Source organism: Aplysia californica, unplaced genomic scaffold, assembly GCF_000002075.1.
Source record: "Aplysia californica isolate F4 #8 unplaced genomic scaffold, AplCal3.0 scaffold00971, whole genome shotgun sequence".
Classification (NCBI taxonomy): Eukaryota; Metazoa; Mollusca; class Gastropoda; order Aplysiida; family Aplysiidae; genus Aplysia; species Aplysia californica.
The window spans coordinates 86,887-113,658 of record NW_004798241.1 but is presented as its reverse complement, the minus strand read 5'-3'; the positions used below and the strand labels follow the sequence as shown (position 1 = coordinate 113,658).

Here is a 26,772-nt window from a genome sequence, read left to right as displayed (position 1 = left end):
CAAAGAATGATAAAGGAAAATAATCAGAAATTATGCAAAAAATGATCAAATTTTCCTAAATTATGTGGGGTGCATAAAACCACGGGGACAGGTTTACTTCAAAAAACCCATATACCACTTTTTTTTTTTTTATTGAATCTTTTGCTTTCCCATGGCTGCAGATCTTTCTCTGTCGCATATTTTTTTCGATGTGAGGATCGAACTATAATTTTTTTTTTAAACTTATGAACAGTCCCACCCTCAGATCGAAAAGATGAAATTGTGACGAAGAAAGATGTGCGGCAACGGAAAAGGGGAGAAGAATCCATTTTAGAAAAATGTAGCATACGGGTTTCTTGGTTTTTGATGAACTGAACCGTCGAATTGTTGGGCATCGTGGTTTTAATTATTAATTCAATGCTTTTGTTCCGGCATCGGAGGTTGTTTAGTACTGATTAGTTCGGATTTCTGTGGATCAGCGCCAGAAGTTATTTTCTCTCTCTCTCTTTCTCTCTCTCTCTCTCTATCTGTGAGTGTATGTGTACGTGTGTGTGTGTGTGTGTGTGTGTGTGTGTGTGTGTGTGTGTGTGTGTGTGTGTGTGTGTGAGAGAGAGAGAGAGAGAGAGAGAGAGAGAGAGAGAGAGAGAGAGAGAGAGAGAGTGTGTGTGTGTGTGTGCGCGCGCGCAAAGATTTTGTTGTTTTTTGGTAACAAGATTCAAACCTTGAACATTGACGTGATTGTAAAGTTCCTAATCGACTGACTGATTGATTGAATGACTGAGCAGGTTTTTATGGCACTATCAACACATTGTATTTTAATTGTCACAGCGGTTGCTAAATGGAGAAATATTGAACTATATATGTACTTTTTTTTTCGGCGGGGGGCGGGGGGTGGGGGGTGTTGTGGTGGTCGCGGTGTTCGGTGGCCTTGTGATTAGGCTCTCGAACTCGCAACCGTAAGGTCGTGGGTTTAAATCCCTTCAGGGGCCCGACGCTGTGTCCTTGGGAAAGACACTTTTTTAGATGAATTTTCCTCACTCCACACAGGTGGAAAAAAGTACCTGGCTATAGACAGTGACGGTTTGTAAGAGTTTGAGCACAGGAAACCCGCAGCTTGCACTGTATGGTTCTCGGGAAGCCGAGAATATTTCTGAGTGTTCTAGGGTCTGCTGGGGTAATAATAGTTGTAAAGCGCAGAGAGTATGCTGCTGTAAAGCGTGGATAGATGCCATCATATAGTATAGATGCAATCATTTAATAATTACATCATTTTTAAATTGAACAAAGGGGGGCGGGGGGGGGGAGAGTCTAGATCCCTTTGGAGTCATTTCGAGAAAAGTGCACATAATAGTAATAGCTTTCTTCTTTTTTTTGTAAGGTAAGTGTTTTACGGCACTCGCAACTGCATAAGGTCATAGTCATATGAGGAAAATGAGCGTGCAGGAAACATTAAACATTTTCATTCAGTAGGAAATTTTGAAGTTTGCCAGGGTGGCAGCAAAAGCCTGCTTTATCGATTTTGGACCACCAAGGGATTTTTAACAGGCGCAACTTGCAAACGGGACCTCCGACATTTTTTGCCCTTACCGACCCGAGGAAGCTAGGTGTATTACCTACCAAAAGATCAAGGGTGTTTTTTTAGTAGAGGTTTTACGGCGCTCGTAACTGCATAAGGTCATATGAGCGCCAAGGGGTGGATGTGAACAGAGGAGTCCTTAAAGGGAATCAGACTTCTCTGCTCACCTCTCTAGCTTCAACAGCACAAGATCAAAGGTGTGGCTAAAAATAACACATAAATAAGACAGAGACACAGTCACAGACTCAGATGCTGTTTTTATTATCTAACACAACAATGTTCAGAGATACATCAGAAAAACTTCTCTTTCTAATTACAAAAAGAAAACAACTTAAAATGTCAGAGGTAACGTGATTATTGTACAATTTGACAGTAAATAGATCTGACAACAGTACAATCCCATGCAAAACAGGAAAAAAATAGTCGAACCTGCTCCAACAACCACCTGTCCCAGACAGTCACCTGTACAATTTACAAATGCCCACTTCCCACTCTGCTCCTGGGGTTTGTTTTTTTTCCTCTCTCTTTGTACATATAATAATTATAATTATAATGACATTGCCCAAGAAGAGAAGACCTCCGGTCAAGGAAGATAGTTTTTCTCCTCGACAAAGGGGGTTGGCTTGGGCAGGTTCAACAATACATTCATGTGTATGTACATTGTATAATTTTTTCACTGACACAAAAACAGAATAAAATTGCACAATTTCTAACACCCTGCACATCCAACTGGCTGCGACTTCAACTATTTTAATATTCAACTATATTGCCAGAAATAAACATTTTTAAAAACCTGACGAGCGATATTATACAAAATGCATATCGCTAGCCGCGTGATTCAACTTCAATCGTCTAAGAGCAAAGATAAAAATTTTTCAGGGGAAGCAAAAAACTGTTTTATTTCTTTATGCTTGTACCTATGAATCTGAAATTCAGACACATGATATAATTTAATATGATGCAGGACCATAGTCTGTTACTAACTTTTCTTTAAAAAGGCTTTCTTACACAAGTTACCGGACATGAGCGATTTAGGGCTTCCAAAATCTGTTAGGGTTTTTTTGTTTTTTGGTAAGTGTTTTTTGGTAAGTGTTTTTACGGCGCTCGCAACTGCATAAGGTCATATGAGCGCGCTGGACACACCTAATACTTTTAGTATGGTAGGAAATTTAATTTTGCCCGGGTGGCGGCCGAAGCCTACTCTTATCGATTTTAGACCACCAAGGGATCTTTAACATGCGCAACTTGCACACGGGCCCTCCGAGATTTTTTGCCCTTGTCCGAGAAGGCTAGGTGTAGATCTTTCCTACCTGAAGATCAGGGGTGTGGCAGAAAGACAGCTGTAAGAATGAGTCAAGGAGTAGCAGTAGAAAGGCTGCAGAAAGAGTCAGGAGCCCAGAGGAGAGGGCAAATGGGGTGAGGGGGTGGGGGCAGAAAGAGGAGACGAAAGCAGACGACAGAATATTGCTAGAGAGCAGGAAAGGAGGTGAAAGGAGACAATTTTAGAGAACCTTTGAATGAGAGGCCAACACCTTAACCTCTAGGCCTCGAGAGCCCCCACCAAAATCTGTGTGATTCGACCGTCTAAGTGACAGTATGACAGCAACTAGGCGTTTGAATCACGTTAATCAATGCCACTCAACGAGCGCCAATGGTCGCTTGGGCTTTTGAGTAATCGACAAAAGCAAATCATAATAGTTTTAAGAGTAGTTATTCAGTTAAGAGTAATTATTTCAGTTATTTGGTTGAGTACTCTGGGGCAGGACTGTTTTTGGCCTCATGGAGTTGGTAAAAAAGATCATTTATCTTAACGTTCAATTTGTACTGGATGCGTATCAAAGACAACGAACATTTGTGACAATGGGGTCTTTTTTATATCAGCCAGGTCAAAATTGTCCAGAAATCGAACATGGGGGGGGGGGGGGGGGGGGGGGGGGGGGGGTGTCTTAAAAAACATTCAAAATTATCCATGAGCACACATTTTCCAATAGTTGTACCAAATGTGAATTAAGCGCCCATTAGCTGTTAATCATAGACTTATTAAAAAATCATTTGACAGTAGTTTTTGCCACAATTTATCAACTTGGTCGAGTCAGTATCAACATAATATTCTTTGATGCTATCTTGCCCTTTCTCAACTACACTACCAAACCTAGTGATAGATTACGCAAACTGCCTTGACAAAATATTCTGGATATCAATAGGGTTCGATTTAACTGCCCATTCGCCACCAGGCTGCAAAACTGGCACTTGGGCGGTTGAATCACGCTGAAATTGGGGACTGGTGTGATATAGGCGATTGATTAACTGAAGGATTGAAACACTTTGCAGTAACCTTTCAAACTCGGGATTTTAACATAAAGTGTATCAAATGGGATCAAAAAGTGATTTTCCAAAATTTGGTCACTTAGGTGGTTGAATCACATGGCTAGCCATATATAGCTTGCTGGCTACAACACTTTGTGTATTCAAATGGTTATCTGAAAAGAACAGGCCGGGCACGCAATTTACTTTAAAGTCGAATCAGGCTTTACAGGCATACATGACTATAAACAGACTCTTTAACTTTTGTAGCACCCAACAATTTTGCAAAATATTAGAAACATTAAAAAAAACAACCAGGAGTGACTAAAGAATCATCGACAAAATATAAAAAAACATTTTTTTTAAAAATTGCAGTGTTCTCAATCAGTGATACCAGTTACATGTGCTTAATTATGAAATATTTCTTGAAATTAAATTTCTACACGTTGATAAAAGCCAGAAAAGATACACAATATAGAGGTAGGCCTACAAGTTTTTTAAAAATTGAACAATTTTTTCACTCTCCTGAAAAAAAGTTGCTTTCTGGGCTTAGAAGAGTTTAAAAACTTGCTAACATGAAATCTGAGAAAAGAAAAAATCCTACAGAGCAGAAAATAGAGAAATGGTGCCATCAGGGACAACTGCTTCTCAAATCGAGAACCTTCCAAAAGTGTTAGCAAAACCAAAATTGGCATCCACTTTTCCAAGCAGCATCACAGACATTAGAAGCTCTCTGACCTAGAGCTGGGCATTGCTAGTCTCTTACACCTCACTATAAGTAAGGGCTCAAATATAGTGGAAGATAGTCGCAATGCACTTTTGCCATACCTAAAATAAAACATGAGTTCTGCCATTTTATGACAAAAAACGTATGGGCAATTAGGTCAAGTAGCATCTTTATGCAGGGGAGAAACCACTTTTCATGGTGCGTCTTTATATCTTGGTTTTATGGCTGTACAATTAAAATTAAGGAAGCTTTGGGCTTTTGAAAATATGCATTGTGACCAAATTAGATATCGATATTGTTATGACAAAAGAAATTTTAATCAATTACTCCTTAACTATTTACAGTATGCCTCAGCAAATCAGACAAAAGTTACACTGGCCAATGAATACTGACATAAAATAATCAGATCCGACTAAATTTTAGTTAAGTTGAAACACACAAAAAAAGTTAGCATATGTACGTTTTAGTCATAAAACGGCAGAGTTGACTGCTATTGGTACTATATAAATATAACAATATATAAGAGAAGGCATAGCAGATAGCATTGATGATGATGGAACTGTCCTTGCAGGGCTCACGGACATGTTGAAAAAATTGCTTGCTTAATTTTTTTCTGCCTTGAAAGTGTGAGGATGAGTGACATCAGATGAGCCAATGTGGCGTCTTTGAAGACGATCTTATAAAAAAAACTGGCAGGCCGGGTCCCATTAAAATTTTTTTATCATACATGAATCAAAATGTACATCATAGAGCATTTTCAAAGCCATTTTTAAAATCAGTGTATCAAAATCTAATATCCGTCCATGAAATCTCACAAATATGCAAATTCAAAGAGTTTTTTTATTGTCAGAGAAATAATTAAATTCTTTAAAAGGAAGAAGCTACAAAGTACAGGACAAAAAAAAGACTGGAAACCTGACGCTTAAAAAATAACCAAAAACAACAAAACTGATGTCGTGAGAAAGCGCCTGTTTCATTTTTAAAAATCATTATTTACTAGTAAATTCTAGATCAAGATAGACTGTCCACTTCTAACAACTGTTCTTAGAGATGGAGATCATGGCTGCCTTCTTAAATAATGAGGGTCTGACTGTTGCGGTTCAAGCATGACAGCCAATCTTCGACAAAAGTGACATGAATCTTTGTAATAGGGACATGATTGTCTTCAAAACACTGCTCCAATAATTCAGTCTGAAATAGTTTTCAAATCTTTCAAAGTCCTCTCACAGTTGGGGCACTGAGTGATGATATTCACTGCGAGATAATATTCTCAAATTGATTGGGTGCACAGACATGCTTCTAAATCTCTTTCTACTTCTTTGCCACAACTGCAACAACGAAGCAATCTTCTGTCTTCTCGAAAAAGCCATCTTGTTCACCAAAAACAAACGTCATGTAACATAATCGCACGTAACACTGTGGACCATGATATCATAACTCTAGATTAGCAAGTCTGAAACTCAAGAACTTACAAGTAAACAGTAGAAATGTTATCAAACTAACTTGATATGTTAAAAAAAAAAATAATACGCTGCCAAAAAGAAGGATACCGTCAAAGCTGCTCTTATGGCCACCTGTTCAAGACAATCACCTGTACAAACAACCAATTCCCATTTCCCCAATGTTTTTTTTTAATATATTATAATGACATTGTCCAAGACATCCACCTGTTTCAGACAACCACTTTTCTCCTCGACAATGGGTGACTGTCTTGGATAATGCCAACTTTACGAAATATAAATTTTGTTTATAAGTACAATGGAGTCCGCTTAAGACTAAAATCTGCAGGATCACCGGAGTTTCTTCATTTTTGCCGGGTTTTCAGTTTAGAGAGATTGCTCAAATACCGATGATTGTCAACAGTGCAGAGATGGGAGTGCCATGCTTGCAGCAAACTTCACTTTATGGAAGTGTTTTTCACATCTACTTTTTCAGCGACTGCAATTTGAGCTGCAGACTGTACTAAATGTGCTTTCTGATCCGCCATTTTCAGCTGGCTTAATCTGCAGAACAGTCACACAGAACAGACAAGAGTAGATCAGCACTCTGTACAGAGTAGTTCTCGGCACTAGGCTAGAGATGTATGAAGTGGAAAATCCCAAAGCTGGTGATGTCGTAAAACACACCACGTGCTATTATATGTTCATGTGTTAGGTGAGCATGAACTAGCTTCATAATCGCAATAGGCCCCGACTTATCAAAGATCTTACAAGGCCTATACAGGTACATTCGCTGTTAATATGTGTGATGAAAAGCACAGGCAAACAGTACCCTGGCGATGTCTCTCTTTGGTCTGCAATCAACACACAAGCGCTCTTGTGTCTCTTACTTTTTAATATCTTGAAATGCATAAGACTTGATGATCTGCGTTACTTGGGGAGTTGCTGTTGAAGATTTAGAAGACATACTCCTCAAAATTCTATTCAGTTTAGAAATAGGAGCATTTCAGCTAATTGATAGTTTTCTTAGAAGAAAAAAAACGGCCATCCTGTTTTCTTTCGGTATACAGCTGTTATCAGATATTAATCATGTTCAGTTTAAGCGGACTCCACAGTATAAATAATAAGTCTTCAGTGTAACCGGGTAAAGCACAATTTGGATGATTCTAAATAAACCATGCAATTTTCTGTCGAAACAAAAATCTGTCCAACCCCTGCTGATGCTCAAGGGGTCTCTGGTAAACTAGTATTTGGACAACAAAGACAGACCCTGGTATAAAGAAACTGACCCCAGTGCACAGACAAAGAAAAAAGTGGGTCAGTATCTATCACTGATAGTAAAACAAAGGAGAATTTAGTTGGAAAAGAAAACTTGGATTCTTACTGGATTTTATTTTCAAAAACGCGTTTACAACAAGTTCAGTAAAATTTCACTGTTGTGAGTGTCATGGGTCAACGGCAAAAATGTAGAAACATAGAAAATCCACTGACGCGCATCCTGTCAAATGAACAGCTCATGTTCATCGACGCAAGAAGTATTTCTCGCTCTGAGACTCGCTTATGTAGACCTAAGCACAAAACATCATCAAAATTATTTCAACAAGAACATGTGAAACATCGATCAACAGCTACACGCTTTTACTCCTTTGAGCATCTTGGGAATCACAATAAGCGGTTATAAAACATCAAATAAAAATCTTAAATAAGGACTTTTATTTGATAAACAGCAGTTTTGATTGACAGTAAATGTTCTACACCCACATTGCCATGATTTAGATCAGTGCTTGTTAACCAGGGCGGTAGAACCCACTAGTGGGCAATTTGGTCATTTTAGTCCAAACTGGGGATCACCCTGGCAATGACAGGTAGTATTTAATGGCCGGATTGGAAATACATGATGGTGGGTGGTAGGAAAATTTTTGCCTCTTTTAAAGGTGGCAAAAGTGGGTACTGCCTATAAGAAGGTTGACAAGCACCAATTAACCCCTTAAAGCCTGGCCCGAGATTGTTTTCAACTCTTTGATACAATTGTGAAGCAAGCCCAGCAGTGAAAGGGTTAAGATCATTCATGAGGCAGGATACTTCAACCCCCCCTGTCAGGTCCAACCCCAGCTCAGTAGGACACAGCATCCCGACAGACAGTCGGAGACACTGGATAAAATAACTTCCCCACTCGGGAATCGAACTCACATAATCTGCTTGCAGCAGCCAAAAGTTTAACCATTAGACCAGACCCAACGGTACTTGCGCGCTGAACGTGCCGTTGAACACTTACTAAAACTAAAGACACCGGTACCGCATTAATAGAAAAGGAGGACAGCAAAAACTTATGAATCACATCACATCAGAATCAAGAGCTGAAGAGGGGGAAATGAGTAGAATATCAGCCATTGTGACGACTCACCACGACCCCCAGACGGTGAAAAAAGACAGGAAAGACTCACAAATGACAAGCCTTTACATACTCAAGACCTTCAAGGGTGTTCAACATATATAGCTCTTTCCCCTCTCACCCGCTGAATGACACCTCAGCATGAGCTGGTGGAAGTTTGTTCATTTGCGTAAAGAGAAGCATATCGACACAATAATGGTCATTTAGTGCTGGGAAAGAGTAAGATGAACAGACAGAAACAAGAGAGGGAAAGTCGCCCTCCAATCGTCCGCCTGTTGGAAGTGAATCCAGTAGTTGACACAGAGGAGTACAGGAAAATGCACTTCAGTAGACTTGGGGTTTAAACGGTTACATTTTAAAAAATGTAGGTGTTTTTTACACCCTCACTGACACAATTTAGATCATCATAGGGTTAAAACACTGAAAAGTTTACAGTAAAACAAAACAAGTGCTGTAAACCCTTCTGTGTGTCTTCTAACGGGTTCAAACAAGATTTACACTTATCAAAAATCCAATCCAGACACACATACAGCCATCAAACAGTGACAAGTTTATGGTAGAATAAGACATATGGCGTTCCCATAAGAGCACCGTCTGTCTCGTTCAACCGAGACTCAAACTCATCCTCCTCCAACACCCGCACACATTCGTCATCACACTCAAGCCACAAACACGACATGTCCCCCCCACTCAGCGAGCCATCATCATCATCACCCGATGATTTAGTAAGACTGCGTCGACGATTGGACTGACTCGAGTCATCTTCAACTACCAATGAAACGCTATCATTTTGACTACACAGCCAGTCTGCATGTTGTGAAATCTTCTCACGTGAAAAACGATGGGTTTCAACTTTCTCCTCGCTGAACACATCCTTTGTTTCACTTTCCTCCTTGACCGTCGCCCTGTGTAGGCCACGGAGAACACGAGGACTAACACCGGGCTGCACGCGTACATAGGCACGGTAGTGACCATGCAGAATGCTCAGTCCTGAGTGGGTCACTACGGCAAACAGAGAATATCTGCAATGGGAAGAACAAGGAAACGGGTTTTCATTTGCTTATGAGAGCAGAAATTCACTTTAATTAGGGCCATGAAAAATGAAACTAATGACACATGTAACGCAGAGATCAGGATTTGGTGAAAAAAATTCAAAGTCATGATTTTTTAATTTGCTTGTTAATGTCAACCTTCCTCTAATAAAACATAAAATAAAATTTTCAATTAAAAAAAACCTCTATCACTATCACAGTTCTAAAATTTTTTCATCAAGCCATCATCCCCTTGTGATGTGTGTCACTGCAGTTTCATTTTTCATTGAGTGGTCCTGAAAATTCCTTTAAAAAAATGACACTAAACACAACAAACCCTTGGAAACTTGTTTTCGAGTAAAGACAGAATGCATTGACACAATAATGGTTATTAATTGCAAGGAAAAGGTAATAACAATTATGGTTATTAAATGCAAGGAAAAGGTGAAACCAAAACAAAATAATTTTTTTTGAAACAACCTAAAGAAAGTAAAGAAGAAGGACCAACAAGAGGCACCTTTAAACCAACCATTTGGAGACATCTACAAGAAAATTGAAAGCAAATCCTTAACACACACGTTGCATTTGAGTTTGAGTAAAGAGAATTAAATCGACACAATAATGGTCAGTAAGTGCTGGAAAAAAGCAATACAGACAGACCAAAGCAACAGCAGGAAAGAAAAATAGGGCCATTTTCACTCTGACAGTCAGAGCTCAAGCAGCCTGCCTCCTCAAAGATTCAAATGATATCATTGAGGGTGTAAAACACGTAGAGCCAAAACTGCTCTAATGGTCACCTGTCCAAGACAATCACCAGTACAAATGACCACTTTCCCCCTTACACTTTTTATATCATAAAACGATTTATAGTCACACTGTCCAAGACGGCCACCTGTCTAAGACAACCACTTTTTCTTTGACAATGGGAGGCTACCTTGGAAAATTTCTATTATACTACCATTCGCATTCCACAAACACAGGGCTACTGTTGTCATCTGTGCATAGAGCTTGCTGTGGAGCGGTATGTGCTTTACAAATGCTATTTGTAAGGCATCATTTGTAAGGCATCGTGGTGAAATCAGGCACTCGTCAAAATAATGAAATCAAAGAAACTGGCCATTGGGCAATTTTTTTCGAATTTTCTTTTTTTTTGGCTCAACACCTGTCACATGTATTTAAAAACACATAATTTTTGTGTGCATATTACTGAAAAACATGGATCAAAGGTACCAAATTTTTTTAAACAGTTTTTCAGTGACACTCAAAGGCTGGAAGTCGCCAAACTTTTGCAGCCATTTTCTTGCTAATGTTACCTCTGACACCAGAGGACACATGAGTAATTTATCATGAAAAGTGAAGAACAGAGCATGAGGAGATAGAAAGAGCAAAACCAAGGACTCACTGATGGGCTGGCTGAGAGCAGTTCTCCTGGCAGTTATGGTGGAGACAGGGCAAGATCTGCGGGATGCCCACTCGGTCATTCAGTTTGGACACGCCCCCAAACAGGCTGTGGGATTTGATGGAGTAGCAGAAGGTTAAGGAAAATAAAATATTATATAATGAAGATGAATATAATATGATATTTCTTAAAAACAATCATAATAACACAATGACAAGCATATTATAATAATAATTTTAAAAATATTAACTATAATAGCAAGTAAGAAATTAATAACATTGCATTTATACTTTATACAGTGCATACCCCTACTCAAAAGTATGGTATACATGTCTCTCAAATAATGTGATTTTATGTACAGATCTGACATTTCATACGTAACACACAGCACTGTGTGAGTGAAAACTACACATCTAAAAACCGTTCGAAATTAACAGAACAGTGGAAAAAATCATGGATTGATGAGAGTGGGCATGACAATGGCCATATTCGACAGAAAACGTTTGAGACAACAGTAACACTAAATAAAACCAGAAGAGGCAAATCACATTAAGCACTCCTCCAATCATCTGCACTGAGAAATAAAGCAGGTATTTAACACTTACGGACCAATGAAACATTTTTTAGTTATTTCAGGAGTGCAACGAAAACACAAACCTCAAACAGCTAGCATAGCAAAGAGTGAGAAATAAAGGAAAATTATAGCAAGCATCTTGTAACGATCACAAACACCCTAACTTGAAGCAGACAGCAGAGCCATAATCTTTCTTATTTTTAGTTTCAGTTCAATCTCGTTGATGATAGCGATGTAATGATTCTGCTCCTTGATAGGACACAATATTTTACAAAAACCTGTCCCTTCCCGTGGGGATGTAATGGTACTTTACACATCCTCAGACGTGTAAGCGGCCCTAAAAAAAATTGCCTGAAAATCTGAAAGGGCGTAGCCACAGGCGCAAGGCCTCAGTAAAATTTTGAAAAATTAAGGCTTCTAAACAGCCATTTGGAGGCATTTTCAGCTTTAAAAAGTAAAATATCATACCAAAGAGAATATATATATATATAGTCTATTGAAAACAGACAGTAAATCAACTGGGTATTACTTTGGCCTACTCAGATATTGAGATCTACGAGCATCAGGATTGTGAGGCATCTCTTCGGGACAAAGAACCTTGATCTAGCTCCAGTTCCGCACTCGTAAAGTCACCACATCAATCACTGACTCAGTTACAATGAAACACACAAATAGATCTACATCTAGTCTTGTTCTAATCAAACAATTTTTCCCCGGCAGAAACAAAAGTCAAACTGTGAAACAGCATTAGATCTTCATTCTAGCTTCTCATAATTTTTAAAAACTTTTCCAGCAGAAAGAAGAGCTCATCTTTGAAAGAGCACTCACAAGGATCGTAACTGCGCAAGACAGCACACCAGCGCCACGATGATCTACTCATGTGGTGGCGAAATTTACTATCCTGAAAATTTTTCCTGGCCAGAGACAATTGGCCGGAAATTGGCCGGAAATCGGCCGGCCGGGCGGAAAAATATGAGTCCGAGTCAAAATTGCCGGAATTTGCGAGAACACTTACACGTCTGACATCCTGAGCCAGCTTGGCCCTGACTGAATGGCAGGCAGGGTAAAAGCAGCCCGCCTCCTACATGATCTAAATTGGGTCGATGAAGTAGGAAAACATTTATTATAGTTTCTTCTGAATTCACTCCTCAACCTCAATTCGGACAAACGAGTTCAAAACAGTTGACCTCCGAAAAGACCAAAATTGTGCGCCTGAGGGTGCAAACATTTAGTCTTTTTCTCAACTCTGAGACCTCAGTAATGAAACTCACCCTGTTAGTAGATGGCAGGTGCTCTGGTGTGGTCTGCTCCTTTATTCCTATCAGACATCTTTCGTCTCCATCCCTACTCCTTCTTTTTTGTTTGTTGCTTTCGTGTAATCTTCGGCACTTACATGACCTTATTGTTTTGAAGTGCAATAAAACTCTTACAGAAACTGTTACTGTCACTGATCTCCTAATGATAATCCATGAGGATAGTAGGGGCGCTGTATGACAGAGCCTCATCAGGTGCCTCCACTTTTCAGGGTTTGTTTGCAAGCGCCTGAGTTTGGGCGAGGGATTTCCATGTCCACTCTGCCCTAAATTACAAAACTTACCCTGAGTTTGCGCTGAACCTCTTGAGCTGCAGGGTGAGCACAGCGGGCAGGGTGGTGTAGCGGCTAGAGCGCTCTGCCTCTGTGTAGTGGGCGCAAGTCTCACACCAGTACTTGTTGCTGTCCCGCAGTCGCTCCACGCTGGAGAAAGCTTGGACTAGCCGTGACAAACATGACACGGACGTCGACGAGTTTTCTGATTTGGGATCGGGGGACACGACACAGACATAAAAGAAAGAGAATTATTTTAATCTATTTGAGTAAAGAGAACAGCATTGACACTTAAACCGTTGTTTTGTTTTGTTTAGTAAGCGTTTATGGCACTTGCAAAAAAAATTAAGTCATATAAGCGTAAAAAATTAGAGATCACCTATGTTACAGGAGAATAATATACTCTAAAAAAAAAGAAGAAAGATAAACACATGTCTGATAGCAAGGAAGGAGTATATGCTAACCACCCACCCACCGTTATTTGGTGTTGGAGAAAAGCAAAACACTCAGAGTGAAACAACAGCAGGGCTGCCTACCTCAAAGTTCCCATTTCAGGTAGATTCAGGGTCAGTTTCAGGTAGTTTGGCCCAAAATCAGGTAGTACAAAGACAAAGAAGAAAAAAAAAAAAGATGATCGTTGCCCCATCGAACGCGCTTGTTTTCCTGTTATATTGTGTATTTATATTGTGAAAACTTGTTTGTGTATGTACATCTGTGTGTGTTCACGTGTGCATGCTCTCACGCACGTTTATATATGTGGGGAGGGGAAGGGGGTGTTTGGGTGTGCACAAGTTAAGATGAACAGTGTGTATGAAATGAGGCGAGGTTTTTTTTGGTGTTTTTTTTCAATCATTTATGGACTATCATTCATGGCACTTATCATTCAGTATTGAATCTGGAATTGAGTGCAGGGTGATTGCCAAACTGACTTCAAAACCCCTAGCCCATACCAATAGAAACTATATTAAAACATATTTTCCGACACAAGCATAGAACACTGATAAGCCCTTTGTGACTTAGGTATATGACAATTTTAACTAGTTTTACCCTAAAAATACAAAATGAATCCTGATCTGGGCCCGAGGAGAGGCAAGAAGAACATCAACTGCCAAAACCAAGTTTGGTTTCAGCAATCACAGATTTTAAAAAGCATGCAAGACAAAACTTATTTATAAAACCTTTACAGTTAGGCTTACCGCAGAGCAAAAAGTGAAAATAAAAGAGATTGTGTACTGAGAGCCGCTGCGGGAAGGACTGTGAGAGCGTGGGATGTAGTGATGCTGAAAACCTAGCAATCAGTGAATCTTTGCATCATGGACTAAGTTAAGTAGATCTATTGATTTTTTTCGAAATGCTAAATCACAGTACCAGTTTTTAATCAGCAACAAGCCATCATGATGCATAAGCATCCAACATAGAGCTTTCCATTGAAAAAATCGGACAAACCCGGGAACACCAACTTTGAAGATACAATCATCAAGCCTGTGCTCTAATGTTCCCTCATTTACGCACTCGATAGTCGAATGTCAAAACCACTTCCACTTATCGTTTTTATTTTAGCATCAGTTTCTTGCACTGCGGCCATTTCCTGCTGCCGTAGACTTTATTGCATCAAACACTCCCCTCAATTACGAAGCCCTGCAATGCTCCTACTTTGAATGGACTTTGATTAGGCTTTCCCCAACAACCACCAGCCGGTCCCTTACTCATGCCGTTCTCACGAACTCTCACAGGTTTACTGACTGGTCACGATGACGGGCGCAACAATGTAGAAATCGGAGGAAGCTTGTTTTCTTTTTCTTCCCTTTTTTTTTTGTCATTATAGTGACATCAGTGAGAACATTGATTTAATTTGTATGGCGACATTGTGTTTTTCATGCACAAACTGCATGTTGCAATTTTTTATTAACTGTAAATCTAACGTTAACAAACTATCATTGGACTATTCTGAGCGGTAATGAAAGCGAAAGTAGATTTTTATTTTCCCGATGGAGTCACAGTATTACATCTACACTTCCGCCTGCCGCCATAGCCGCTTATTCGCGTGAAACGTACTCTCAAACTGGGTAAAGTCGAACGTAATATCACAAACGCGACCTGTAAATTATGAACTCAGTAGCCTTTTCAGATTTTGTTTCGAGGACATTTTCTCGGGTCTCAGCGATTTTTTATTTTTCTTCAGATTCCCGGGTAGTAAATTCCCGCAGTCCCCCTGCGTAGAATCCTCATTTGGTACTGACCAATTCTCTAGACCAAGACAGATTTTAGAATGTTCGATACAGATTTTCTTTCTACATTCACAATTCTGTTTTCTAGACAAATGAATTAAATGCACAGATTTCCCAGCCGCAGCAAAAACCTGAAGACAGACAGAAAGAAAGAATGAGTGAAAAGAAAGAGGAAGATTATCTACCGTGAGTAGACAGATTTTTGCCGATATGCACGTGAAAAACTATTGCCGACCGAACGGCACAGATAGACAATGGTCGAGTGTTCGAAATGCGCAATCTGGCAGTTTCTAATACAACTTATTGCCGAGAGTTGCCGTTAATATCTGACAAGTTACGGAGGCAAGTGCTAATCTCTCTCTCTCTCTCTCTCTCTCTTTCTCACATTCTTTTAACGCATGATATGATGGTGCGGCAAGTACGGAACTTTCGGAATGTACGGATTTCCATAAACACAAAGAAGAAAGGAAGCACTGAATAATTTTTTTATTTTTATTCTTTCGGCATCCATCGCAAATCCGGTAGTTTTGACACCTTATCGGTATGGCGGTAGAACAGGCCCAAAATCCGTATCTACCAGAAAAATCGGTAGATTTAGGCAGCCCTGCAATAGAGACAGAAAGAAAAGCAGAGGAGGCCTGCTTACACGGCCCTCTAACCATACACACAGAAAATGAAATAATGACCAAGACAAGCAGATGGGACTTGTCATGATATACAGGTGCTGGATGATGGGAGGGAACAAGAGGTTTTTACATAACAAAGAGAAACTGGAACAGGCAAGATGCACCCTCCAAATACCCTTATGAGCCTATGTCTCCTTATGCATGACGTGACGTACAGTAGCGTACGACAGTCGCTAGTGATGAGTCGCGAGGTGTGTACCCTTATATAAGCAACCACATCGCGCCAAAATTTTCAGCCACTTGCAAAAAATCTGTCTCCTTATGCGCAACTAGCAATTCATAGAAGAGAGACAGTGGCAAATTTTAATGTCAAAACGGACAAAGAAGTATAAAGTCCATCAGATGGGAGTTCTACGAGCACTGACATTTTTATTCTGTACATGGTCAATCCTGTGTAAGTCCTGTCATCCTCCTCCTACTCTTTCTCCTCCTCCTCCTCCTCCTCCTCCTCTTCCTCCTGCCCGTTTAAGAAAAACAAAACAACAAAATTAGATTCACAAAAATTGCATTGAGTCGAATTGACGATGAACACACTCACGCACACACGCACGCACACACACCACACCACACACGGTGTATGGACCGGCACTCCTTGGCTAGGTATTTTGACCAATGGTGCTGCTCTAAAACTGTCACACCTCAAGTCTGTCGATCGCTACATGGACTGATAACAGGTGACGGTCACGTGCGACTTGATGTCGCATCGGGTGTAAGGATACTGTTTCTTTATAATCTTATTTGATTAATTTTAGAGTGGCAAGGACCACGCGCAACGCGACGTCACGTATATGGAGACAAGCTCGAAAGATTTTAATTCACAAGAGGAGTCAACAAAGCACATCCCCCTCCTCTACAGACAAACACAACAAAAGAACTTAAAAGGAAAAGGAGCCCACAAGTGACAACCCCAAACCACCTCTACAGATAAACAAGATCGAGGGACAGGAAGAAAACCAAACACTGACAAAAACAAAAAAAGAACAAAAAAGCGGCGAGCAGGAAATGTGAGTGGTCCACAAAGGAGAAGGTGAGCGAGGCAAGAAATGTTCACCAAAATCTACAAACCTTCCTTACCATTTTCTGTCTTCCCTCCATTGTCTTCGTCATCGCTGTCATCATCACCTGGGTTGTCTCCCCTAACCGGTACACTGATGTCCATGAAGGCCTCCTGCCTGTCGCTGGTGTTCTCACAGTCCAAACATCGCGTACAGTGGACCATGGAGCCGGCAAACAGCTGTTCCGCGACTGTCACGGATGACGACAACAATGATGATGATGACGACAACAGATCTGACAAGAGAAGATATGTCTAAATGAGGTGGATTGATTTGATTGTACAAGTTCTATACACATTTGGGAGATCATTTAGCGGCCAGGCTGTTTCAATCCTGTCTGTCCGGGGCCAATACAGGCAGAGTGAGATACAGCATCCAACCAGATGGACAGAAATACTTGATGAAAATAACTACCTCACGCGAGAGTCAAACTCAAATAGCCTTATCATCCCACCACATATGGTCCCTTTTAAGGACAAGCGGGCTTACCCTGATTTCGGGGGTTTCAAGAAATCTTGACGTGCACCAAAAGTGGGCATTGCCGTACCAATAGGAGAAGTTTGGTTTCATTGGTGTGTATATTTGTTTGGTTATAGAGAAAACTCTTTCAAAGAAACTGAACAAGGGTCTAAAAACTTAACCTTCAATTTTCTCAAAACAGCATTTTCCCAGATAGCCCCGTTGTGTTTAAATTAGATTTTTTACACCATTTTTAGAGCAGCTGCATTTGTCAATCTTGATATTTATTCTATTGCAATCTGGGCCTATCACCCCCCCCCCCCCTGTTATATTAATAAACAACTTCAGCGAACATATTATCATCATAATAATAATAATAATAATGTATTGGGAGCAGACACTATGACAAATAACACCATTTAATAACCAGACTGGTGAGACTAAAAATTAAAAAGAAAAACAACCAGCATCGTTTCATGCTATGCTTGAGAAACTCACCATTCTTTGACTGTATTTGGTTTCCGCAACTCCTGTTTGGACTGGCTTTCGACTCAGATAACTCAGATCCCGAGTTCCCCTGTGACAATTTGCACTTGTTACCCCTCAGCAACATCTTCATGCTCGCCGTCTCCCTCTTAGCATCAGACAGAAGCCAATCACATCTTTGTAGAGAAACAGACACACTGGACAACTTAGAGGACTTTTTATCCGTACTGCTGCCGCTGTGACATTTCTTTGGATTTTTGTTGCGGCGGGTTTTGAGAGTAGGGACGGCAGAGGGTTCAGCGCTTGCAGAGGAGGGGCAGTCCACAGCCTCGGGAACAGCCACAACGGCGCCTGATTGATTCAGTTTCTCGACAGACTTTGAGAGGGTTTTGAACTTCCCTGACTTCTGGCCACTCAGCATGCTACCACCGACCTCTTTGCACTCATCAGTAAGTTTCCCTTTCTGATTTGTTTCAGAAGGCAGAATAGGTTCGTCATAGCAAATCTTACGAACAGCAGAACATTTGAGAGGTCTGGTTTTGAGGTTCTTTGGCGACTCTGATCTCATGACCGCCAAAGCACGCTGAGCGCTGATTGACTTGACAGGACTGACCCCCAACCAGTCACATTTTCGAACCTCCAGCTTCAGACTGCCTTGAGAGGCCTTCCCAGATTTATGATGGACAGCACTGGTCAGCTGAGGTCTTTCTTCAAACAGACTTGAGGACAGAACGGGCGGGGACGTGGCCATGTGATCAGGGGAGTTGGGTGCCGAGGAGCAGTAGCGACTTGACCTTGAGGTAGGGGGTGTCGGCCAGGAGACACGGGTGGGAAGAGTTGTAAATGTTGTTGACACTGTCAATGGCCCAAGAGATGAAGAATCACTGCTTGAGACCTTAGCCTTCGCCAACTCCATTTTAACCGCTCTCAATCCTCCCATTTTACTCGGAGAGTGCACAGTGATGTCACTTCCTGGTAACGGTGAAGTAGCTAGCGTGGAGTAGCATGCAGTCTGCTCCTCGCGCTTTGCAGTAGGAGAACATGACAGGAATTCTTTCGTGAGGTTCCGACGACGCGGAGTGCTTGGTGGTGAAATCCCAGACCTGATGGGCGACGCAGCGGATGAGACACAGCCCCTAGGGGCGGGGCTGATCTCATCGCAATGTGCCACACTCATTGGTGACCTTGGCGTCAGGCACATGGAGGACCGGAGCACAACGTCACTCTTCTGTGGAGTCAACTTTGGTGACCTGAGACATGAGGAGGAGGAGGAAGACACCCTGGAGCTACCAGCTTCACACTGAGAGCTGTCTCCATTTGTCACTGTTGAAAATGAAGAATCACTACAATTCGTTGCATTAGAAATAGGAGGCCCTGACGATTTATCCGCATTCCACGACAAACACTTAGACGTTTCTCCCACAATGCTGCTCTCTGACCCGCAGTTCGGCTCTTCCTTCACGGCCGACAACGATGGAGGCTGCGATGAAACGCTCTCAATATTTCCTTTTGAAATGTCCGAGCCCCGTACTGTGGCCCTTCCTCTGATGCCAAGTCTCTTGACCTGACCGAGAGGGAACATGGAGAGAATACTGCGCTGCTGGGAGGAACCTGACTCTATCTTTGTTCCTACCAAACCTCTGCTGCCACTGGAGGTAGATGTCTCACCCTTTGTGGAAGAGAAGGGAAACTGAAATTTCCTCTGAATCTTCTGCAAAAAGCTTTCACTTTTATCTGCAGTGGGGATACTGTTTTCATCTACCCTGACATCACCAGGGCATTTCTCTAGTTTTTCAGAAAGATCAGCACCAGCACTGTCCAGCACATTTTTGTCATCACCCTCACTGACCATGGCGGAGGTATTCGCACAGCTGCAAACTTCAGTTTTGGCCTTTCCCTTGCTGCGCCTCCTACCACGACCCTTCTTCCCACTCTTAGATAGTCCACAAGTTGGACAGGAACCATCCCCTCTTACCACTGTACTCTCTGACTTTAAACCTGGAGAAATCGACCGTTTCCTTTTCCGCGACTTAGACGACACTTCAAGATCACAATTCTCTCGTTTCCCTGCATCTGATTTTTCCTGCTTTTTGCAAGATCCTTTAGTAGCTCTTTTTTTCTCTACTTCAACAGAGGTATGGGCCGAGTCCCCTTTCAAATCGCCACTTGCCGTGACGACCTCATCACATTTCAATATCGACGACTTCACAGCTTCACTCTGTTGCAGTCCGTCGACAGTACCCCCATCACAGGCATCCATCTCCACCTTGCCACCTTCACGACAACAGGATGAGCTGTCAGGTAACCCACTTACACTTGCGCCAGACTTCAAAGTTTTGCACCTGAGAAAAGTCTCCATGAAAGCACTGGATGCCATGAGCGAAGATGAACTCCCCGCCTTCCTAGGCCGACCCCGACCCCCTCGCACCCTCCCCCTCCCTCGTGCGCCATCGTTGCAGTCCCCTCCCCGCAAGGTTTCTCCATCACTCTCCAACCTTTCAGGCTTCCCAGTCAGCTCGGACCTCACACCCGTCTTAGCGCAACGAAGAGTGTCTTTCTCCGATTCATCCTGAGCCGCAGAGTCAGCTGTTTTGCCCACACCTCCATCACTCTGCCGACTCTCCTGTTTTTTCTTTTCCTCCTCCTCCTCTTTCCTCCGACTTCGAATAAGCCGTAACTCCCTCTCAGCATCCTCCACGTAGCAGAGCAGACAGCGCAGCAGTTCCTGGGCATCATGCTGGAAGTGACCCTCAAACATTGGGTTCAACGACCTGAAACAAATGTGGAGTTTAGTTAGAGTAAAGAGAGAAGCACAGTGACACAATAAGTCATCACATCTGCTGTGAATGTCAAGACATTTCTGTAATGCAGAGAGTAAACAGAAACACAGCTTACATTATTTAATAGTCATTCGGATGACGGACAGAGTAGGACATAGACACAATAAGAAACAATAAAGGGAAAGTAAAGAAGCAGAACCTAACGATGGCACCCTCTAACCAACTACATTTGAAGCGTGCTGACAAAATGAGTTACTTCTCGAATTCGAGCCCTATGGAAATAGATACATCACGCTAATAGGTGAAGTTTTTACAATTTATAACTAAGAAATAATAAAAGGCATGTTACTCTTAAATAATATGGCATCAATAGAAAATCTACAAATTTTACCCTAGTGTCGATTTTTGGCCACTATTTCCATTTATGGATTGCGAGAAATGAGTTTGTCAGCACATCTCACACAAAACAACATATGAGATGACTTAAATAGTAATTTAAGGACACATCCATTTGACAAGGGTTGTATTTCGCAGCAACAGATCAAGACAAAAATGACATTGAAAAGAAGAAGATAACTAGGGTACCAGTTATCACGTTAAGAAGTTTTTAACAAAACATCAGGATGACAGAAATCCTTAGAAAAAGAGGAGGGCACAGTCCACACTAGAGCATGAACCAACCACCAACTCCGTGGATGCAGGAGTGGAAACAAACGGAAAAGACAGCTCAACCCAACAACTGAACCCAATTAAATAGAAATATTCACCCACAAACTTCCAAATGTAACAGTTATCAAATAACAATCTTAACAAACTTATTCACAACTTCAAACAAAAGAAAGAAAAAAAAAACCCAAGTCTTTCAGCCATACTATGGAGAATCGATGTGAACCACATAACTGACTGAGTTCCAACACTCAAGTCCCCTACCCCCATCCCCAATGCATATAACTGCACCATGGTGTTCACACTCTATGACATTAACAATAAATGTGGGAAGAAGAAATTTATATGAAAAGAGTAATTTCCAAAGCCCCCCAGTAAAGCATCTCCACAAATACATCCTGTTGAGGACACGATTTTGTAGAACACAATTCAAGAAATTTCTCCTCACTGTATGCTGCTGAGCAGAGCGGTGGGTCTCACAGACATGCTGACCCCATCTCCTGTGGCCAGATCGGTGTACTGGTCCTCCGTCCATTCCATATCCACAAACAGCTGAGGGGGGGGGGAGAGATGTGTGAGCATTTAGGAGTCCATTGAATTGAAGTTTACAGGAAGACAAATCTGCTAAAAGGAAAAGTTATGTTTGTAACTCATTATGAGAGCTGTTACTGAAAACATATTTGCTTCCTTTCACATTATGTAAGACCATTCAATAAAGCACGATTAGTTTTTTCCCCACCAAGAGATCTATTGACTGTATCACACGATAATTTACTTTCACATATCCCTAGCAATTTTGCAGAGAGATGCTTACTTGAACTTTCAAACTTCAGGGAAGTTATCAAATAAACATTCTTCACAATATTACAAATAACTGTTTATACATTCAGTTACAAAATTACTAATTACTGTGAAAACTTGTTGACAAAAAAAACAAACAAGCCAAATAAATCTGTCGCCTCTTTGTCTGCAAAATCATCATATACTGTCAGCAAACCTAATATAGTCGAACCTGTGTAAGACGGAATCGCAAGGGAGCCAGAAAAAATTTGCGTCTTAGACATTTTCCGTCTGAGACAGGGGGTTCAAAGGCCCAGCCGGTCAGATGAAGGATGGCTTGTCCGATCAGCAAGCAGTGGTCAAAACTTCACACCTCTCAATTGCTATCCTGTCTGATAATGACATGCGTCAGTTTTACCTATCCAATTACCACCAGTGCTTGCCTTTCATAGGACCACTGTTTGACCTGTTAAAAACAGAAACTTTTGAACATCATTGCTTCCACCCTTAGCCCCACCCACCAATGCCACCCCTCCCTGCCATCATTGTAAAAACGATTCCAGGATCTCTTTTCTTGGCTGGCTGTACGATCAGGGCGGCAGGCATTGGTCAGTCTAATTTCACACCTCTGGCTTCTGGACCCAGGAAAATTTCCGTAGTGGTTCGCTACTCGAACACTCTCACGGGCAGTCGTGAGATTTCACACCCACACTACACTGACCATCTGCATCGCTCAGGGCTCACATGATGGGGTAACATCTACCCCCAAATTGCATCCCTATACCCCTTTCTCAACCAGCAGCATGGCCATATCGTTAAGTTTAGAGCCGGCGGAACCAAACTTTCGAGTTTTGTTTCAAATCAGGGCTGAGCTGGAAAAGCATTTTCCGTCTTAGACAAGTGGAACCCTCGGAAAGGAGCGGATTTTTCTTTGCGTTTCCGCATTGGACAGCTTTCCGTTTTATACAGGTAATTAAAGAGGAATATATCAAGGGGGGAGCGGGGAGATTCCGTTAAGACAGGTTTCTGTTTTATACAGGTTTCCGTTAAGGCAGGTTTGACTGTATATATCATGTTATCTAACAATGCAAACTTTACTTCAGTTAATAACAACTTTTAAATCCAAAGGCAAACCAGGAAAAATAAGAGACAAAAACTTCCCTGACCACCTACATACCTGGTGAGCATTTTTCACAAATTGCCACACAGCCTTCGGCTCCACATCAATGGCTTCAGAAATCTGGAAAATGTAAACACAAGCAATATCTTATCAGGAGCTCTACATGAAGATGATTTACCAGTAACACAAAGCACTTAAGCTGTAAAGAAATATACACCTTAGTCACTGTCACACAAAATATAAAAAGACTCCCAATTTTTTTTGCTCACCATGGTAAGCCGGTTTCAACAAAGTCAAGCATTTTTCTTGTGACGAGAACTTTGTGTGACTTCAAAAAAACATAGTTTATCTATTTCATTCACCAAATGTAGTAAACTAGAGGTTGCTGCTGGCATGCCCTACTTCCATCCTGACCCTAGATTTTTTTTACTTCCTTCACTATTGTTTGTTCTTCACCAAATCAAGATCCAAATAAAAGTTTTTAATTTTGTTTGCAAGCGACAGTCTGTAATCTTAATGAATCAGGAAAAGTATTCTGCGAAGAAACAAAACTGGACAAATTCTGGAAAAGTATTCAGCTATGAAGCAATACTGGATCAATTCGGAAAAAGCATTCTGAAAAGAAACAAACCTCGATGAACCCTGAAAAAGTATTCAGCCGAGAAACAAAAGAGGCTGAACTATAATCAAAAGTATTCCACCATGACAACAAAACCTGGACAAATTTTGACATAGCAAGCAATGCAAAGAAAGAGAGGGAGAACTTATGATGGTTGTTTACATGACCCATTAACATTTTGCCATCACAAGGCTCATAGTAAAAATCCTTGCCATCTCAAGCATTGTGGGAGAAATCCAAAGAAACTGGGGGGTAAACATCACAGATCAGCCTTTTATAACGGGAGCGGAAGTTCGACGTTCTTGCCAATTGGCGAGATGTGACGGCAAAGTGTTAAAGGGAAAGATACTGTCTCATCGTTACATTTTTACACAGTTCATTCTCATCTACGAGAATTTCTTCATATAGTTTTGGGTTTTTAATTTTCGCTTTCGTAACTGGTTTCAAAACTCTGCTAGGAGGCGGTGTTAAACTGTACGAGCCAAAAATGTCTATAGTTTGTAAAAACAAATGAAAAGCTTTCCTGCTACACTTTTGAGCAAGGGAAAACAATGTGACAACACTCGCATCATTAGGGTCAGATGATTTCAAAACTCTGCCAGGTTGCGGTGTTAAACAAGCCAAAAATGTGTACAGTTTGAAAAAGCAAATAAAAAGCTCTACCACACTTTTGGGTGAGGGATAACAATTTGACAAGACTCACATCATCAGGGTCAGCTGACTCGCTGGCTGTCCTAATCTCCTCCAAAACAATCTCCTCCTGTAGCTGGCGCAGTGCAGGCACAAAGCCTGGAGTGTAGCGGAGCACCTGCAGCATGCAGTTCATGAAGCACGTGTTTCCTACAAGTACCACGCACCGACGAGTAGAGGAGGAGAGGAGTAGCACCAACAAGGATGGAAAGGATGGGGGGCAGGAAAACAGACAGAAAGGAGGCGGGGAGAGAGTGAGGGGAAGGGAGGCAAGGGGAAGAAGGCAAGGGAAAGGAGGTGGAAGGGGGAGATAGCAAAATTGAAAGGAGGCGGGAGAGAGGCAGGCGAAAGGAGGTTGAGTAAGAAAGGCAGAGGAGAGGGGAGGCAGGTTTCAGGGGAACAGAAGCAGAGAAATGGAAGCAGAGGAAGGGGGTGGGGGTGGAGGGGGGGGGGGGGGGAAGAAGATGAACTATTGTATTAAGCATATTATGGTCACATTCACAACATTTAGTATTTTAGGCATAATAATTTCCATTAATCTGATCAACATGTCGATGTTTTGTTTTTTAAAGAAAGAACAATAGACTGTAATTATTGACTCGGCAAATAATTAAACATTTACAGTACTGAAGGCTCACATAGTGGAAAAACCTTCAAGTACTGTACCAGTTTTAAACACTGAAGCCATGGTAGACTGTTTTAAAAAAATTTTCAACCTTTGCAGCCCAAGAAGCACTGAGGTTCATCAACCATTCAGGTATAGAGAGACTTCCTTTGATATTTACTTCAGCGCAGTGGCTCTGTTCGTTGTTTAATTATGTTTAGTGTGCCTGGTCAAGTAGGCGACTAAAGTCACGAATGCTAATGAGCGCATACTACGGCCTGGCGACTAAAGTCGCAGACAGTACTAAAACTAAAAGTGTTAAATGCTCTTTTAAACATTCAAATCAAAAGAAATTTCCACACATTTCACCTCTGTAAAATTATCGGATATACATATATATATATATATTTTTTATTTTTTTTGTCATCTCAGTTCTACTAAACCATCTTTTGTTTGACAGTTGAATCAAAACATTTTGATTAAAAACATTTTCTAAAAATAGGTCCTACCTAAGTTATATAAAGAAGCCACAGGGGGCACCAAACATTCCTTGGATACAGGAGAGCAATCAGGTACAAGAAGAAGATCTTCAGATGAAGTTTCATTCCCCCTGCAATACACAACATCATGAAATTAGTATACAGAAATATATATTGTAAAAAAAAGATTATAAATGTGTTAGGCTCCCATCAACACAAAATAGATAATTAAGGCGACAGGCTGCTTTGACCCATCCTGTCAGGGCCAAACTAAGCTTTTGGGATACTGCATTTCAGCAGAAAACCTTCCTCGTGAGGAAATCAAACATGATGTCTTTTGCGAGTCAGGTCAGGAGCCTTAAACATTACATCAATCAGGACGTGAAATATGAGAGTGAATAGAACATGCTTCTCATGGCTAAAATTACAAAGTTAGTACAATGATTATAATAATGGTCAGTAAAAGATTATTTCTTTAACCACTCTCAGCTTTTTTAGATGATATAATGGCAGCCTTCTATGCTTTGAAAATTAAAAAATTCTCTCTACACACATGACCAATCAGAAAGATGTAATTTCTGTGGTCTCGAAATTCAAACACCACATGTGCGGTCATCACTTCTTACTCCGATTGCGGTGGCATTGACGACATGGTGGGCTCTGTGAAGCCAGAAGAATCCTGCAGCAAGTCCACGTCGTGGCTGTCTTGTGCAGATTCAGGCACATCTTTTGTTCTCAACGCACGCAGCGACAGGCGAGATCGTTTGCGGGGAGGGCCTTCCATCTCATCCGGTATCCCCATGGTCACCTGAGCAAGATGATCTGGTGACCTTGAGCGGGTGTCACCCTCAAACAGGTGCCAATGTCACCATGCTGAGTAACAGACTAAACAGAGAGAAAAGGTGAAAAAATCCTCAGATTACAGGGTTCTACTCTGGCATTTGTGGGGTACGCTATTGTGGTGTTGCTGAGTGTCTTGACCTAACTTAACAATGCCATCTCTAGAGCTGGATCCTCCTAAAAATTTTGGTGAATTGCAAGTGCAGACTACTAGCTCCAAGGGAGTTCCGAGTAGGCTTGAGGCTTGCGCCCTGTGACGTCACGTACACCCCCC

General features: G+C 41.3%; 1 protein-coding gene across 2 annotated transcripts in view; it reads right to left on the bottom strand.

Annotated features, from left to right (window-relative positions):
* Nucleotides 1–3,503: 3,503 nt before the first annotated feature.
* Nucleotides 3,504–26,772, bottom strand: part of LOC101856225 — a 34,305-nt gene continuing 11,036 nt past the window's right edge. For both annotated transcript variants that reach the window (XM_005110947.3, XM_005110948.2), the window contains exons 2-11: nt 26,285–26,543; nt 25,689–25,789; nt 24,589–24,725; nt 23,324–23,386; nt 21,815–21,918; nt 17,933–20,691; nt 16,995–17,210; nt 13,019–13,211; nt 10,851–10,955; nt 3,504–9,439 (exon numbers count right to left, since the gene is read on the bottom strand). In XM_005110947.3, the coding sequence (XP_005111004.1) occupies nt 8,953–9,439; nt 10,851–10,955; nt 13,019–13,211; nt 16,995–17,210; nt 17,933–20,691; nt 21,815–21,918; nt 23,324–23,386; nt 24,589–24,725; nt 25,689–25,789; nt 26,285–26,460 (4,341 nt within the window). In that variant the 5' untranslated portion in view covers nt 26,461–26,543 and the 3' untranslated portion in view covers nt 3,504–8,952. The remainder of the gene's footprint in view (nt 9,440–10,850; nt 10,956–13,018; nt 13,212–16,994; nt 17,211–17,932; nt 20,692–21,814; nt 21,919–23,323; nt 23,387–24,588; nt 24,726–25,688; nt 25,790–26,284; nt 26,544–26,772) is intronic.